Source organism: Gallinula chloropus (assembly GCF_964237585.1).
Source record: "Gallinula chloropus genome assembly, chromosome: 1".
Classification (NCBI taxonomy): Eukaryota; Metazoa; Chordata; class Aves; order Gruiformes; family Rallidae; genus Gallinula; species Gallinula chloropus.
Genome location: NC_140085.1, coordinates 54,882,326 through 54,898,407, shown reverse-complemented (window position 1 = coordinate 54,898,407; position 16,082 = coordinate 54,882,326). Strand labels below are relative to the sequence as shown.

At 42.8% G+C, this 16,082-nt stretch overlaps 1 protein-coding gene across 1 annotated transcript in view; it reads left to right on the top strand.

Moving 5' to 3' along the window:
- The window catches only part of PLXNC1 (plexin C1), a gene marked incomplete at both ends in the record, with an annotated part of 70,058 nt that overhangs the window by 29,075 nt on the left and 24,901 nt on the right, over positions 1–16,082 (top strand). Inside the window, 10 exons of the mRNA XM_084273162.1 lie at positions 2,144–2,283; positions 3,121–3,300; positions 4,563–4,650; positions 5,545–5,751; positions 5,864–6,055; positions 9,575–9,674; positions 10,657–10,758; positions 11,139–11,242; positions 15,103–15,144; positions 15,620–15,744. Coding sequence (XP_084129288.1) covers positions 2,144–2,283; positions 3,121–3,300; positions 4,563–4,650; positions 5,545–5,751; positions 5,864–6,055; positions 9,575–9,674; positions 10,657–10,758; positions 11,139–11,242; positions 15,103–15,144; positions 15,620–15,744 — 1,280 coding nt within the window. The remainder of the gene's footprint in view (positions 1–2,143; positions 2,284–3,120; positions 3,301–4,562; positions 4,651–5,544; positions 5,752–5,863; positions 6,056–9,574; positions 9,675–10,656; positions 10,759–11,138; positions 11,243–15,102; positions 15,145–15,619; positions 15,745–16,082) is intronic.

Sequence of the window (16,082 nt, the reverse complement as noted above, 5' to 3'; positions counted from 1 at the left end):
TCTCTGGTGCTGAGGAACTGATCACCACAAAGCCTAGCGAAGATGCTTGGTCCCTTCTGCATTTAGTGAGGAAATTACTTGTTTCTTTTACTGCTGAGGAAGGTGTTGCAGACCGTGGTGGTCAGAGCAGGTTCTCTAGTAGCCATGGCCAGTTTGCCTCAGCACTGTGAGTGCCTGTGCTGACGCCATGACTCTGAGGCAGGATGAGGCGAGTGAGTCTGCGGTGTGTAGCTGTGGGGAAGGCACAGTTTCAGGAGAGGCTGAAACTTCCAGACTAAACCTTTCTTACCACTGTTTCTTCTTGGTTTAAGAAAAGAAACAAGGCAAGCTAAGCAGCTATGGTGCACTGTGGTATGTGGTGTCTGGCAGAGAACCCAACTTAGCCCTGAAGTGGCCCAGTGTCCTGCCACACCCCTGGGCAGGGGATGCCTGGCACTTCCCTCACCGGGGACCACAGCCCTGATGCAGCTCTGGGGGATCTCTGTGTGTTTTGTGTGATAGTGTGTTATTTCTGGGCTCCCTGCTGGTTACTGGTGAGAGCCACGAAGCAACGTGTTACTCCTCTCTGTAGTTTATGTAAGGATATTGACTGTCCTTGGTGTGCTGGAGACTGGGGATGAGCAGAGGGATAGGGTGGAGAAAAGCACTCATGCTTTGCTGGCTTTAATCTGTCAGATTTCTGCTTCAGTTGTCCTGTTTGCATCCTAAGGGTTAAGCTGATTCCCAGGTTAGCGTGGGAGTGAATTTTTCCCCTCAGGCTGTTTGTCAGGGGTTTCCTTTTCCTTCCTCCATTATCCATACCAGAGGTCATCTTGGCCACTCTTTTGCAGGCCCTCTGGCCCTGGCCTTTGCACTCTCATGCCCTTTCCTACGGCACGAATTGCAGCTTTCCATCAGTTTTCTCTGGAGTGTTCTGGCATTCAGCTTGCCATGGTATTAAGTGGAGACGATGTGCCAGGGGCTTCCCTGAAAGGGGCAAATGTTGTGTTTCCAGGGGGTGGCAAAACCCACCACCACCCCCTCTGGGTGGTCCCCTCAGGCCACCAGCCCAAAGTCTTGGTGCTGCTCTGGATAGATGAAAATATTAGGTAAAAAAATGTAGAAAAACCCTGTGGGAAGGACTTTCCTAGAGGTTTTGGACCAGCATTCTTCTCTGGATTGGGAAGGTTGAACTGCCCACTGGGAAGGAATCAGGATAATCACAATACTCTAGAAACTCTCTGTAAACTAATTTTATAGCCAGTTGAAAAGCAAGCTAGAAAACATTTCCCTGAGACAGTCCAAAACAGTTTATGGTTTCACATGCATATTTTCCTTTTTTCTTTTAAAAAATGTTGTGTTTGTTGTCTGAAAGATACACAGAGAGGAAACCGTCTGTGTGATTATAAAACTGGGGAAGCAGCAAAACTGATTAAACATGAGATGCTGTCAAATGTACCAAGTAAATACACTAGGGGAAAAAAAAAATCTCACTTCTTGCTTGGTAGTGTAAGTTAGAATGAGTAAATATAAAGATACACAGAGAGAAGCACAGCTTAAAAATCAGAGCAAACTAGGATTATTCTTAAATGCTGGAAAATATATTTGTAAACTTCTTAGCCTCAGAATGAAATACCAAAAAAAACCCCACAGTTATAGTGTGCTTTTACTTCGTAAAAAGCTTTCTAGTAAAGCTATTTCTGGGGCTCTTTCTTAACTTTTCATTCTAGGATTTGACCTTGCTTCCCCTTTTCAGGTCATGAGAGATGCCTTCATTTGTTTCTCTGATCTCTCATAGTGACAGCGCTATGGGTTTTGTCTTGCGTTGTTTCTTGTTTCTTCTAGGGTCATGCAAAATGTATCATTTCAAGCTGGGTTTTTACTACATCTGTCTTCCAGTATGTCAGATTGTGATTCCTTCTGGGCAACTTTGTTACGAGATATATTTAAATATAAAATATGTAGGTAAAAATAGTTGCCTTGTAAAGAAGTTGTGATTGACAGGACTTTCCAGGATCAAGCTTAACAAGATTTGGAATTAATAAGAAAAATGTATCCCGCTGCCATAAAACCCGCATTCCCGAGTGGTGGTTGGTTTTGCAGCTGTTCTTTATCTGCCTGGCCTTTTTCTAACCACATTTTGTCTCGCTTTGTTTTCTAATAGCATATCAGCATTCATTCCATTGAACCTTTGTGGATTTCTACATTAGGCAAAAGTGAAATAACAGTCAAAGGAGAAAACTTTACGCGTGCATCAGGCATAAAACTGATACTGACTGGAGTCACTGGCTGTAAACCAGACATGTGAGTTAAGCTCTGCAAAATACTGCTCTTTACACGGTGAAAACTACTCCCATTTTGCCCTGGCAAAACAGCTGTGTGTGAACAGTTATCATGGACCTCTCCTCAGCAGAAGGGGGGATGTTGTGCACTCCTTTAGTTATACTTCTAATTTAAGTTCCCAAAGAATGAAAATTAATTCAGTGTTTAGGTACCATACAAGGGGTGGGTGGGTAGGTGGGCAGCTGTCAGCAGTAGTTAGGGCAGCCCCGTGGCCTGCTGTGCCTTGCAGCAGGCAACAAGAAGTTAGGTCACAGGAAAGCCTCAAGTTTTGTTTGACTCTCTCTTCTGCTTCAGAATATCCCCCATATATTCTAGGTTTCTGCTTGTGAAAGCGCACACTCCATGCCAGGGAAGGGAATCTCTCATGCAACAGCACGTACTTTTCTCTGTTGATGATTGCACAGTGTAACCCCCTAGGTAATTAGGCTATCTTATTTTGAATCAGTCATTTTCAGGTGCAGCTAATGTGTTAGTAGCACAGAGACATACACAGCAAAGTACACAGTTTACACAGTAATATCACACACTGTGTGACATGGCCTCATCCCAAGGCCACAAGATCAATATCTGTATGGTCTTCTGTGATTATTGTGACACAAGGCAACTTCAATTCAAAAGATGCCCTACTTTGTCAACTCCCCACTCTCTCTTTCCACCTCTGCCTGGCAGCTCAGAGAGTGATTCATTCCCCTTCTTCCCTCATCCTTTGCTTTAGATTATAGGCTTCAAGTGCTAATGCCAGTGAGTGGCATAATGGCACCTGTGTTTCAATGTCTGGCTGTTTTCTTTCTCCTCCAGCATTAATGTTAGAAATGTACTAAATGATACACAGATGACATTTGCTCTCCCACCAACACGTAGAGAAGCCAAAAGTATATGTATACAGGCTAATGGGAAAAAATGTTCACCACCAATGACCCTGCACTATGTTTCACCGCCATCCTGTTTTGGAATCACACCAAATACCTCCTGGATCAGGTAAATATCTCTTTCTCTGTACTACTTATGTATTTATTCAGATGTAGTCCCACCAAGCTGATAGAAGTCTCCCTCCTTCCTTCCCAGACTGCAGCTGAGGTAAATTTGGACAGCTGCCGTAACCTGTTATGCTCATGAACCGCATTAACATTTAACACACAGACAGTATTGTGATGCAAGACAGGTTCTGTGTTCTACAGGATTCTGTAAACTCCTTCCTGCCCACCCTAGGTCTCCTTTGTAGAAGTCAAAACTAGTCTCTTCATACTAAAGCTAAATCCGAAGTATGGGCAGCACATGTGAATTCAAATTTCAGTTAACCTGGATTTCTTGATACTCATATACTCTTCACCTCCAAAACTGTCTAAAGTGTCAGTGAGTTGGACACGAAGTGAAAATAATCTCCACAGCAGAGATACGTGCAGACTCGCTTTAGGGTCAGGTTCCCTATAGCCAGAAGAGCCCTTTTCAATCTCTGCTGTGTTCTGTGGGAGACTCAGGGCTATGGTGGATGACTTAGTGGATGGTTTTAAGATGTTATCAGGCACAGCTTTCCACTTGTCCTGCCTGCACAGTTTTTACCTGCTTTCACTTTCTGAATGTGATATCTTGGCATCAAGCACTGATGAGTGTGGGTTTGAGGTAGTAAGCTGGGCGATGACAGCAGCAGCAGCTGAGCAGCTAGGACCCACGCCTTCATCTCCAGGTGAGGGGCAGCACAGGCAGCTGGAAATTAAGAATACCTTAAGCCACTCCAACTGCATTCAGAAAAGATTGCGAGCCAGAGCCCTCAGACACAAGCACCATTGTATGTGCTGAGACAGATGGTCTGAGCACTGCTGAGAATATTTCCTGAGAGGTGCCTGGCACCATCAGTTAGTCCTGAAGAAGGCAAGAATTAAGCAAAGGCAGGGCTGCTCTGGGGCAGCGAAATACCATGATGCTCTTTCCTCAAGAGATGATACTACATCACTGTCTAGTTCTTTGGCTGCATGAATAGAAAACAAGGTGGAGAGTCCCTGAGAAGGAATATGCACGTGTATGGTTTTGCAGTAGTGAAAGCATTGACCATTACATTATGAGCACAGAATGGAAGTACAGTCTAGCTCAAGCTATCTTCTTCTGCAGTTTGACTTCATTATATTGGCTGCTACCAAAGCAAAATGCACATTTGTTTGAATGTTTGTTCACAGCTGAAGCCTTAATGCAGGGAAAGAGATAATATTAACCTCCCTTCCCCCCCTTCTTTTTCTCCTTTACAGTGGTGGTCGCAAAATTACTACCAGTGGTAGAAATTTTAATGTGGTGGACAGTGTGATTATTTCAGATGACCAGAGACCAAACCTCACTGTGAGTCTTAATCTCCTTTACAATACTAAATCGAGGTCTCTTCAGGGATTAGGTTTTGTTCCTAAGGTTTCAGGAGGATCTCAGTATTATTTCAAACACTGGCAGGCACACATCAGTCACCCTCCTGAAATAAATATGACCACTTGTAGGATTACAGTTGCACACATTCTCAATACAGGATCATGAATATGCATAAGCTACTCTGCTGTGTAATTCCCTAAGCCTTTTTTCTATGCTCTGGAGACTTACTCCAAATCCATCCATATTGAGCCTCTCCAGCCTCCATATCTGGGTCTGTTGAAGGAGGGGGTGGTGTACTTCTCTTTGGCTTTGTGTTGAGAACTCAGGGGGTGCCACTGCCTCAGCAAAGGGCTGGAGACTAGAGCTGATGCTGGATTGAAACCCCACCTCGGAGTCTGTGAGGAGGTGGGTTTGTAGCACAGACACCAGAAAACAGCAGCACCACCCCGTGGAGTAGCCAGTGGGGTGACTGTAGTAGCCCCTTTCTATCGGGAGTTTAGCTGGGGAGGGCCAACACCCAGGGGTCCTGGAGAGCTCATTCTGCTCTTGTCTTGTCACCTGCATGGAGGGGAAGGAAGGAGAAATCACTGTCACTATTCCTGTCTCACTGCAGGAAATAGCTGCCTTAGCAGTGTGCAATCAGCCTTAAAGCAGCGTGCAGAGTATGTGATAAACGTGCTTAAAGGTAGACACACGCTCAACACAGAAACTTTCCCAGGTGCCCTGCATGCAGCCCTGATGGCTGAGAAGAGGTTTAGCAGATATCTGTGTGAAGTCAGGAAGATGTTAAAATGATTTTGAGTGCCTCTGTTTGTAATTGTACCCACTGTTGAGTACTTAATGACTGTTACAGCTTTGCTATTGCATTTCCAGGTCTCTAGGTGTCCTGGAAATGAATCTGAATATCATTACTTAACGCCAAGCCTGAGCCATGCAACAGAGGGTAAAGTTGTTGATATAATGTTAAAAGTGGAAACTACCTTTATACCCTGTGTCAAATTACACTATCACCCTGACCCGGTGTTCATCAACTACCAGCTACACACGGAGCTGGATCCTGATCTGGAATTAAAAATCTATGTAAGTCTGGAATTAATAAACTGTAATTCCTTATTTAATGTAGTCATTGGGGATCATTTTATTTCTTACTGTATTTAGTGACCTTCTATTATCTTCAATTTTTTCTCTCTAGAAAGAAAATGACAACTTGAATATTTCTAAAACTGAGGTCGAGGTTTATCTGTCATACATGAATGGTGCACAGACCAAAAAGATATGGTTCAGTGTCCAAAATATTACCAAAAAACCAGATCGTAGCACCATACTGTGCAAATTCAAAAGGGAAGGAACAGACAAGATTGACTTTTCCACAGTGAAAGTTTTTGTAAGTAGAATTCCCTCTTGTCACGATTTAACAATGCTCTAATGTTTATGCAGATGTCATAAAGTGCAGCGTTCATGCTCTGGCCATGAGTACTCTTTATAGAGGGAGGAACTGGGTGCATTTTTTTGTGCTTGGTAGTCTGGTTGTCTTCCTCACATCTAAGTATGCCTGCCTAGCTTTGGTACTGGTAGCAGCACTGAGTTGATTTGCTGGTTCCTGCTGTAGTGTCAGAGGTAGACTTTACAGTCCAAGCTGAGCTCACTGCTGCTGACCTCCAGCAAAGCAGTAGCTTGTCAAACCTCAGGCTGCAGCACAGACGTCACCAATAAAGCATCACTGTCTCCTGGAGAACCCCTTATCTTAGATCTCTAAGACCCCCTCATCTTAGCTCTCTAAGCAATCTGCTGCTGCAGTGTGGCCACGAGGAAAAGGACTGTGTCCTCCTGTTCAGTTTTTTTCCCACAAAAGTAGATAAGGTGAACAGTGCATTAGGATCACTACAGAGACAGAGGAGAAGGCATTTCTGGATGAAAAAAGGCAGTATAATTCCATGTGCACCAAAATGCTATGAAGGAGGCCAAAATTCTATGAACATATGGCACAAAGCCAACCCCAAATATAAGAACATTAGCATGGATATCAAAACTAAATGGCAGCTTAAAATATTTGCTCCATGAATAAGATGAAGACACGGATTTTTAAAAAAGCAATCATCACCATTTATGAGGAAGAAAAATGATGCCAGACTCTTTCTGCAGTGTATGGTGATATAAAACTGAAATAACTCTATTGACTTCGAGGCATATGGCTCATAGTAAAGATTAACGAAGCTATTCTCAATTTCATATCACTGTTAACTGATCCCCCATCTGTGGATCCTGCCGTTGGAGCCAGTTATGGCATGGAAAAGCCTTTCTGAGATTGGTGTTGCATTTAAATATTAACGCTGCCTTGCCATGTCACATGCTCATCCTGCAAGCTTCAGAGCAGTGACTGTCATAGAAAGGTCACCACTTCGCTGAGGCAAATCAAATGCAATGATTATAATGTGGCATTTCGTTTCTGGTACCTTAAAAATTGTATTTCCCAACATCAAGAAAAATGTAAAAGTAGAAAAACACCACATGTTTTTTCATTCTTATAAATAAATTGTCATAGAAGAAATAGGGCCGCTCCGAAGAAAGGGTAAGATGGATATAAAAGATAGGTATTGCCCAAGAATAGATGTGCCTCTTGCTTTAGTTTTCAGGAAGAAAGAGGATATTGAGAGTGGGGTCAGAGACAGGATTATCAGTATGAATGGAGGTGTCAAAGAAGAAAATGCCATTCTTGTGACAGAAGCAAGATTCAGAAAGATCAAGTGGCTCAGGACATCTGGAACAGGATCATTCCCATCACAGCACTGAGAAAAACTGGCACATGGTATTGTGGGCTTAGTAGGAAAGATTTTAAAGGGAACTGTAGAGTCAGAAGAGGTACTGTATGACTGGAGAGCAGCAAATATAAAACCAGTATTTAAAAGAAAAAAAAATAATTAGACACCTAGAAGCTTGCTGATTTAATCCTAGCTCTGTGTAAAGCTTTATAATGTATTTTGAATGAGGAACTCATGAAAGACCTAGAGGTAAATGGAGACTAGGATAATTGACAGCTTCTTTTTAATAAGAGCAGATTATGCTAGATATCTTTATTTGGTAAGATGAGTGATTTCCTCAACAACAGAAAAGCAGTAGCATCACATGTACCTGGAAGTCATTGAGTAAACTACTTAACGTGGTGATTATGAAGACACTAGAGATTAGAAAAACTGGATGCTGTCTACGGGAAGCTGACCCTGGGCAATGTTGATTTTCATACAGATATTATTTAATATCACTAGTGACTTGAACACAAAAATAAGGCATGTACTAATAACATTTACTGATGACATAAAGCTCAGAGGTATTACCAGTCCAGAGGAGGCTTTATATATAACACCATGCAGGAAGAATCGAGATGAATTTAGGAATAGTAATCAGATAAATTCAGGTGTGCCTTACGTAGTCTGTGATTCCTAACCAAGATAAATAAAAGATAAATAAAAGAAATGGGGCCACTGAGTAAGGAAGTTATGGCAGAGATTAAAGGTAGCCTAAGTATAAATGGAAAATTCAGTTAATGCTTTGCCTCAGTTTTCATTGAGCAGGGATGAGAAACAGGAATTTCTGCTTTAGGAATGCTTTGGTTGGACATGACAAGGGGAGAAAGTCAAGTGTAATAGTCATGGGATCATTAATGTGTTTTGCCACCAAAGCATTTCAGCCTGAGAAGCAAATGGGATTCTAGGAGGGCTCAGACCAAAAGTGCTTTGTATAGGAACTATGAAAACAACAGAGAAAAAAAACCCCATTTGATAGAGGAACTAGGTCTGCTCTGCCTTGTGTTCTGTGTAGCCCCAGAAATACAAAGGCCGTGTCCTTCAGCAAGTTTCTTCGCTCTCTTATGTCTGTGTAGCTGTGACGACACGATCGAGTTGGCAGTGTCCAGCTGCCCTGGCTGTTCACCTCCTGTGACAAGCCAGTGATTGAAATCACCAGATTTCTTCCTTCCCTGCTGTAACCCAAAATAATTCCAGCCCAACTCTCCTTTTCAATTATCTCAGGCTCATTTCTATCTCTGGCACTTGGTGGTATTCTTTTTCTGTGTCACAGCGTATTTTTACTTCTAGTCTGTTTATCATCTTAGCTACCCTTTATTTATGTGCTTTCACAGTCCTCTTTGAGAACCTCCTTTGTGAGATTCCTTCTGCCATAATTATCAGTGGTGAATGCCACAGTTTGGCATCTGGCAGACTGCAGCACTTCTGTTTATTCCTAAGAATTAATGCTTGTCCTGCCTTTGACGAGCCCGGTGGCTGTCGGGGGATGTTGTACATGCGTTGTGTGTTGTATTTGTTCTTAAGCGGACCTTCAGGAACACCCTATGTCCTACCTAAACAGGTTGAAACTGCTGCAGAGAAATAGGGAAGAGGGCTGTGGGCCAGGCATCTATCAAAAATTTTACTTCCCTCATTATTAGTGTAAGTCTTACCTTACTTTTCTGCTCAGCAGAGTAATGCTGTGAGTGCAAAGGAATGTTTTTAACTATCAACACATGCCATTCTTGCTTCAAAGTGCCGGGACATTTAGCAGCGATTCTGAAAGTGCATGAGCTGCTTGGCCAGCTGGAGGCCAGATCTTGCCTTCATTCAAGGGTTCTAGTTTGCAGTGAGAGCAATGGCAAGATTTGGTGCTGAGTGAGGACCTCCAAATTTTTGTCTTGTCACTGCTCTATTACCCTGCTTAAACATCAAATACAGTAGATGTTAACTTTGTGTTGGTTTACATATGTTTTCCATATTGCTGCTGTCTTTCCCCAGTAATCTACAGAACTAGGGTCCTTCATTTGCCTCAAATACATACCTTTAAAATACATTAAATGTCATTTTAAGCACTGATATAATATCCATTCCCTATTAACACAGCCATTATTTTTCTTCAGGTAAAATTAGGAAATTTTGAGCATGAAGTCAAACCAACATCATCACACATATATTTATATGTTCTTATTTTGCTGCCTATTGTAGTGGCTGTCATTATAGGTAAGTACCATCATCTGTTCTCAGTTTGTGATTTCCTGAAGGGTATAATCATGACACGTGAACGCGTACACGTACACACATACACATTTGGGACTGTCACAAACAGCCTGGTGGTTTCCCCCTGTTCCAAATAAGAGTGGACAAAGTGAGCCCTGGTCTGCTAGTGAACTCTGTCTTGTCGGACTGTTCTGCTTGGATTCCTTACCACCAGTTAGCAAGGCGAGTGGGAGGACTGACATCCTTGTGTCACAGCTTGGGCCCTTCCAGCTGCCAGAGCTGGGCTCCCTGCCTGTGCCTGGGGCAGATGTTCCCTACCACACTGCTTATCCTCAAACAGCATTTGTGGAGGTTTTGCTCAGTCTCATTTGGATCATTCATGAATTTGTGGGTCACTGCTAAATTAGGGGGGTAAATAGTTACCCCCTCCTCTTTTCCTCACTCAGTTTTTTCTGAATGTTTTGACCAGGTTTGATTTGATTTGATTTTGACCAGGAAATTTGATACATTTCCATTCATTGTGATAAGTTTAGGGGTTTGGGTTTCTTCTTTAAAAGTGCACTACCTTTCCAGAAAACTTTACTCTCCCAAAATAAACTTCAGAGAAGTTAACAATTCAGTAGTGGATTTCCTGTTCAAAACACCTGTTTAAGTAGGTGGCTAGTGGAAGTGGTTGTTAGATCTGGTGTCACACTGTGCAAGTTGTACGTAGCAGGGTGTGCTGTACTGTCAAATAAAGTTGGATTGGCAATTCTAAGACCTTGTTGAAAGGAATGTTTTTCATTAAACCAAGGGTTTGGATCCAAATAACTAGGGCTTATAGATACTAACACACTGACAACAGTAGGCACAGTAATCCTCCTGGAGAGTGTTAGTGTGTATTAATCTTTCTGTTTCCTAAAATAGTATTAAAATATGTCCTGATAGGGGTTGAGTGTTCTGTAATTTCTGTACTCACAATCTTTTTTTTTCCCTTCCTTTTTAGCTGCATTCATAGTCACTAGATACAAATCCAAAGAGCTAACTCGTAAACAGAGTCAGCAACTTGAGCTGCTGGAATACGAGATTCGGAAGGAAATACGTGAGGGTAGGTCTAAAGAGCTTTACAGAGCTTAAGTGCAGCATAATTTCTGAACTGAAACTGTCAAGAAGCTCACATGATATAAACATTTTCATTCTATAGCTATTAGAATATTTTTGCTTTGTGTCAGAGTTCCTCTTTAATGTCGATGTGTGCTGCAGTAGGAGATAGCACTGGGCTAATAGGATTGCACACAATACTTCCTTCAGTAAAAATGGATTGGAACTTCCCTGCCCATAAGAGCTTCAGCCAGAAAAACAGCCCTTTCTCTGTGAAAACTGTTTTTCAAGTTACATCTGTTGGGCCCCAGGTATAATTGTGAAGATGATTTTGTGTCAGTGAAACTAATGGTCTTGGTTTGGGGGTGGGTGGTGTTGCTTTTTCAGGATTCGCTGAACTGCAGATGGATGAGTTAGATGTGGTGGATAGTTTTGGAACCGTTCCCTTCCTTGACTACAAACACTTTGCTCTTAGAACCTTCTTTCCGGAGGTAAATATTTACAAGTCTTTCAGTTGTCAGCACTGCCTGATAATGAAAAACTAGGAAGACCAGGATTGAATAACTAAAGTAATTACTACACAGTAATTGCACGCTGTTTTCACAAGAAACTTTTCTTAAATGAGGAATCACCAAAGAACAATTAAGACTGAACATCTCTATATTTAACCAAACTTAAATGCTATCGATAAAGCACCAGTGATGGAATTTTCAAGGGTTGTGTGTGCATCCATTTCTTTTTTGCCCAGCCTCACTAAGCTGCTTTCCTTTCAGGCCATCCTAACTAAGCTACTATTTATCCATTGCTTTTTTTGTTCTCATGCTTTCACTTTTCCATGCTGTAGCTAATTAAAGTAACAGTCAAGCTAGCTAAGATGCTAGCTAACATCATGACACTTCCTAATTAGCCTTGTGGGATGAAGAAGTGGCTCTAAGAACGTGCTGGCTTTCTACTCCAAGCTGCTGACACAAATGGTAAGATCTTGATTCAAAGGAGTGCAGGTCAAATGCTTAAAAATTACCTGAGAGTACTTCAGTGCTGTCCAGGATAGCGGTGGATATTTTCATGCAGTCTGTAGCACTACGTCAGAGGATCAAAGAGGCCTTCTCTTGAAAGTTTTACTTCCCTTGCTAAGTTTTTTGCATATGTGGCACATTACAGTATTGATAAGTGCATTGGCCACGGCTTTCAGAATTGCATCATGATGTTAACCAGTGCTTACTGGCATTTAGTAATTGACAAAAGGTGTGACCTCAGTTGGTGAGGCTTTGCTCGGTAACCGACACCTAAGAGTAGGAACCCTTGGTTAGGACTGCGGTGTTTTAAGAGTCTCACTGGTGTATATATATGCAAATTATCCACTAGCCTCCACATGTTGCTCATCACACCTGCAGCCCAGTCTTGTCTGCACACTGCTTCACTTCATTGCCATGTGTGATCCCACTAAAAGCTCACTGTGAGAAACACATGTGATTGTGCAGAACCAGGGCCTTTTTTTGTACACCCCCAAATACCGGATACCAGGGCGGGATCGTGTTTAACAGTCACGTGTGTTTAATCTTTGTATGCTTTTGAGTCCAGTCCTCACACCAAAGGAAATAGGAAATCTTTTCTGGTGCTGCAGTGATGGCCCCAGTCTAATTTGTATGGGGTCACTCGGAGCTTTGAAGAAAGTGGACCCCAAGGAAACCTTGCTTTTTGTATCTCTTTTGGTTTGTTTTGTTGCCAGGCATATTAGCATTAAAATAGTGGCTTTATTTTAGGAATATATCTCTTCCTAGTGATAGTCCTCTGTCAAAACAGTAACAATCTGTAGAAGCTGTCTGGATGGAATTGCTTTGCTTTATGCAAATAAAAAAGAAAGGAAAAAAGAAGCATGAAGTCTGCCACTCCGCAGCGTTACGTGAGGTCAGAAGAGGAAGGGTTCCAGTTTTGCCTTGGCAAGTCTTACACCACTGTGCATCCTGGAAATTATTCCAGTTAGATTTTGCCTCAGTTTGAAATACTGATACCACAAAGGGAAGCTTGCCCCTGTTAGCTCTCCACAGACATGCAGTGTCAGGCAAGTTACTTAACACATTGTGTACCGATTTTTCCTGCGGAGTACTTAGGGTTTACATTGCAGGAGCATCCAAACATGCCTTGTGCTGTATGAAGGCAGTAGGAGATCAATGCTCCACTAAACAAATATTACAGGGGAACAGAAAAGGTGATATGGGGGAGTAGATTGCAACTGAGTTTCAGAATGGTTGACAAGAAGGGTTGACAAGAAGGGTCGAAGTGAGAAACCACCGCTTCCCTAAGTAACCTCAGGTGTTTGAAGGGTGTCCATACTGTACTCTGTCTGCCTTCCAGTGTGTTTGATGGGCTTTGTCTCACCTAATCTAAGCTGTTCAAACACGGACGTCAAAGCTGCTCACTGAGCATCTTCTGTAGTCAGTGCAGAGGCAGGCAACTCAAGAAAGTGATTCATCCCACTTGCCTGAGACATCTGTCTTAGGATGGGATGAGTTGCTTAAAGAGGAAGTCAGATACCTAAAATTAAGAGTGATGGACCCCATCTTCATTTTGAGTTTCTCTCTTCCTGCTGCTTCAATTTTCTGTATTTAGTCTGGCTTGATAGCTTTTGTAATGCTTGTAGGTGTTAAATGGGTATTACATCTATTCTTAAAATAATCCATATGTTCAGCCTGATCTTCGGTTTATTTGTTAAAGTTGGATTATTATTTCAGTTTTCCCTCACTTTCTTACATTCTTTCTTTTAATGCTGCCATGCTGGTTCCCTGTTCACAAACATTTTTAACCTTTAATGTATTTCTGGGTATTTCATGCTGTGTGCATGTGTTTTATTAGTAGGTGGTGTTAGGGGTGCTGAAGAAGTTCTGGATAAAGTGAGAATACCCAGTGGAAGAAGAGGAAGATGAATATGGTAGGGGAGAAGAGAAGGCATGAGGAAAGGGAGTGATGAAAAATCAGATATGTAGATGAAAAATTTGATGTGAGCTGGCAGTGAGCTCTTGTAGCCCAGAAACCTAATTGTACTCAGGGCTACATCAAAGGAAGCGTGACCAGCAAATTGAGGGAGGTGATTCTGTCCCTCTGCTCTGGTGAGACCCCAGCTGGAGTACTGCATCCAGCTCTGGGGTCCACAGTATGAGAAAGACACATACCTGTTGGATTGAGTACAGAGGAGGGCCACAAAGATGATCAGAAGGTTGGAACACCTTTCCCATGACAACAGGCTGGGACAGTTGGGCTTCTTCAGCCTGGGGAAGAGAAGGCTCCATGGAGACCTTATTGCAGCCTCTCAGTATAGAGGAGGCTGATAAAAAGGGCAGAGAGAGGGCCTGTAGTGGCCTGTAGTGACCAGGGCCTGTAGTGACAGGATGATGTGCAGTGGCTTTAAACTGAAAAGGATAGATTTAGACTGGACGTGAGGAAGAAATCCTTCGCAATAAGGGTGGTGAGACACTGCAGCAGGTTGCCCAGACAAGTTGTGGGTGCCCCCTCCCTGGCTGTGTTCAAGACCAGGTTAGGTGGGACTTTGAGTATCTAAATATCTATGGCAGGGTGTTGGACTAGATGATCTTTGAAGGTCCCTGCAACCCAAACCATTCTGGATTTTATGATTGTATAAGGAAACAAGGTACTGCCAGCATCACAGATCAAGCAGATGACAGTGAATGTTAATAGCGTGAATTTATTGCTCAAGGGTGCTGTTTTGGGGACATGCAGCTGTGTTGGGACCTTGCAGGCTCTAAGAGTCAGACAAGAGGCATTGACAAGGTATTTGAGAACCGGGGGCTTCCCTTTGTTGAGAGAGCTTTTGCTGGGACTGGATGTGTGGTGGCACCTGTGCCTCTTTGGAGACTGGCAGCGTGGACCTCCTGGAGGGTTCATCAGTGAACATTCATGAAGTGCCTTGGAATGAATGGAGGCAGATGGACTCGAGTGTCGCTGTGTTAGGGCCTCTGTTACCAAAGGCTGTCAGTGCCATCCAAGACGGATGCAGCCCGCAGCCCCCCTCGCACCCCAGCGCCGTGGCGGGTGAGCATAGTAAAGAGCTCTTCCCCCAGAGCCTGAGCTGACTGCTGTGCTAGTGCAGCGCAGGAGCCCTGACCCTGAAGCTGATACCAGGCCATGTGTGAGTTCCCTGTTCGTTGAGCCTCAGGAGCACCTTCCAGAAGTTACTGTGTAGCTTTTATATTGCAGCCACCTTAGAAGCCAGCGTTTCCATTGGTTTATTTCGAGCTGTGGGCAGTGGGGGACACGCTTGGCGCTTTCAATGTGCATGTGTTAGCAAGTTCTGGTATGCCTAAGAATGATAAATATCACCTGTCTTATATTTTAGTCAGGAGGCTTTGCATCCATCTTCAGTGAAGACGTGCCGCAGGTAAGTTGATGCAGTGTGATGTCCCTTCACTAACAAGTACGTTTTCAAGAGTGTGTGTATCCCTTGTCTCAGTGTTGCCCTAGATCACACCCAGATTGCCTGTTCGGTACCTTCCCTTTCCCTCATGAGGAGGGTTACAAAGAAGAATGGGCTATGTAAGATTCTGTTACCTAACATACATTATGACTTACTTCAGTAAAATAACCAGAATCTAATGATGGGACAGGACAGGCAGGCTTACTGTTGGCATGACTGTGTGCATATGACAGGAAGCATTCACTCTGCATGTGTGTGTTCTGTGTTGTACGCAAACGCAAAGGCATCGTCAGTAAAATCCCCAGGAAGTAAAGGCAGAATTCCCACTGATTTGAATGAGGCTGGGATCTTACCCTGTATGTTGCTTACCATTTCTCTGAGCATTAAGAATCCATCGTAGCCGAACTACAGTTTGCTTATTTTTGTTTAACTGTTCCAGAGCAGAGACCAAACGAGCAAGGATGAAAGCTTCAACAAGTTGCATGCTTTAATTTGTAACAAGAACTTTCTTGTTACTCTCATTCACACCCTTGAAAAGCAGAAAAATTTCTCTGTGAAAGACAGGTATAGTATGATTATGCTTATCATCTTCAAGACAAAGAATTAGCAGGAAAAAACAACATGGATTGTTACACTAATATAATTTCTGCTTCTTGCAAAACAAGCTTACATTACTCCAGAGCATTTTCCCATCTTCTCCATCTGCACACGCTGTGGAATAAAACCCATTGCCATTAAAACAAGCTATTAAAGAGAAATCAGAATGATTGTCCGTGTAAACAAAGAGGCAGAGGAGCAGGAAAACTCAATTCAAAGCTGTAAACAATTCCTGCAGTTAGATCAACAGCTCTACAGTTCAGAAATGTTCTGTCACTGAAGCAGGTGTTGTTCTACAGAATTAA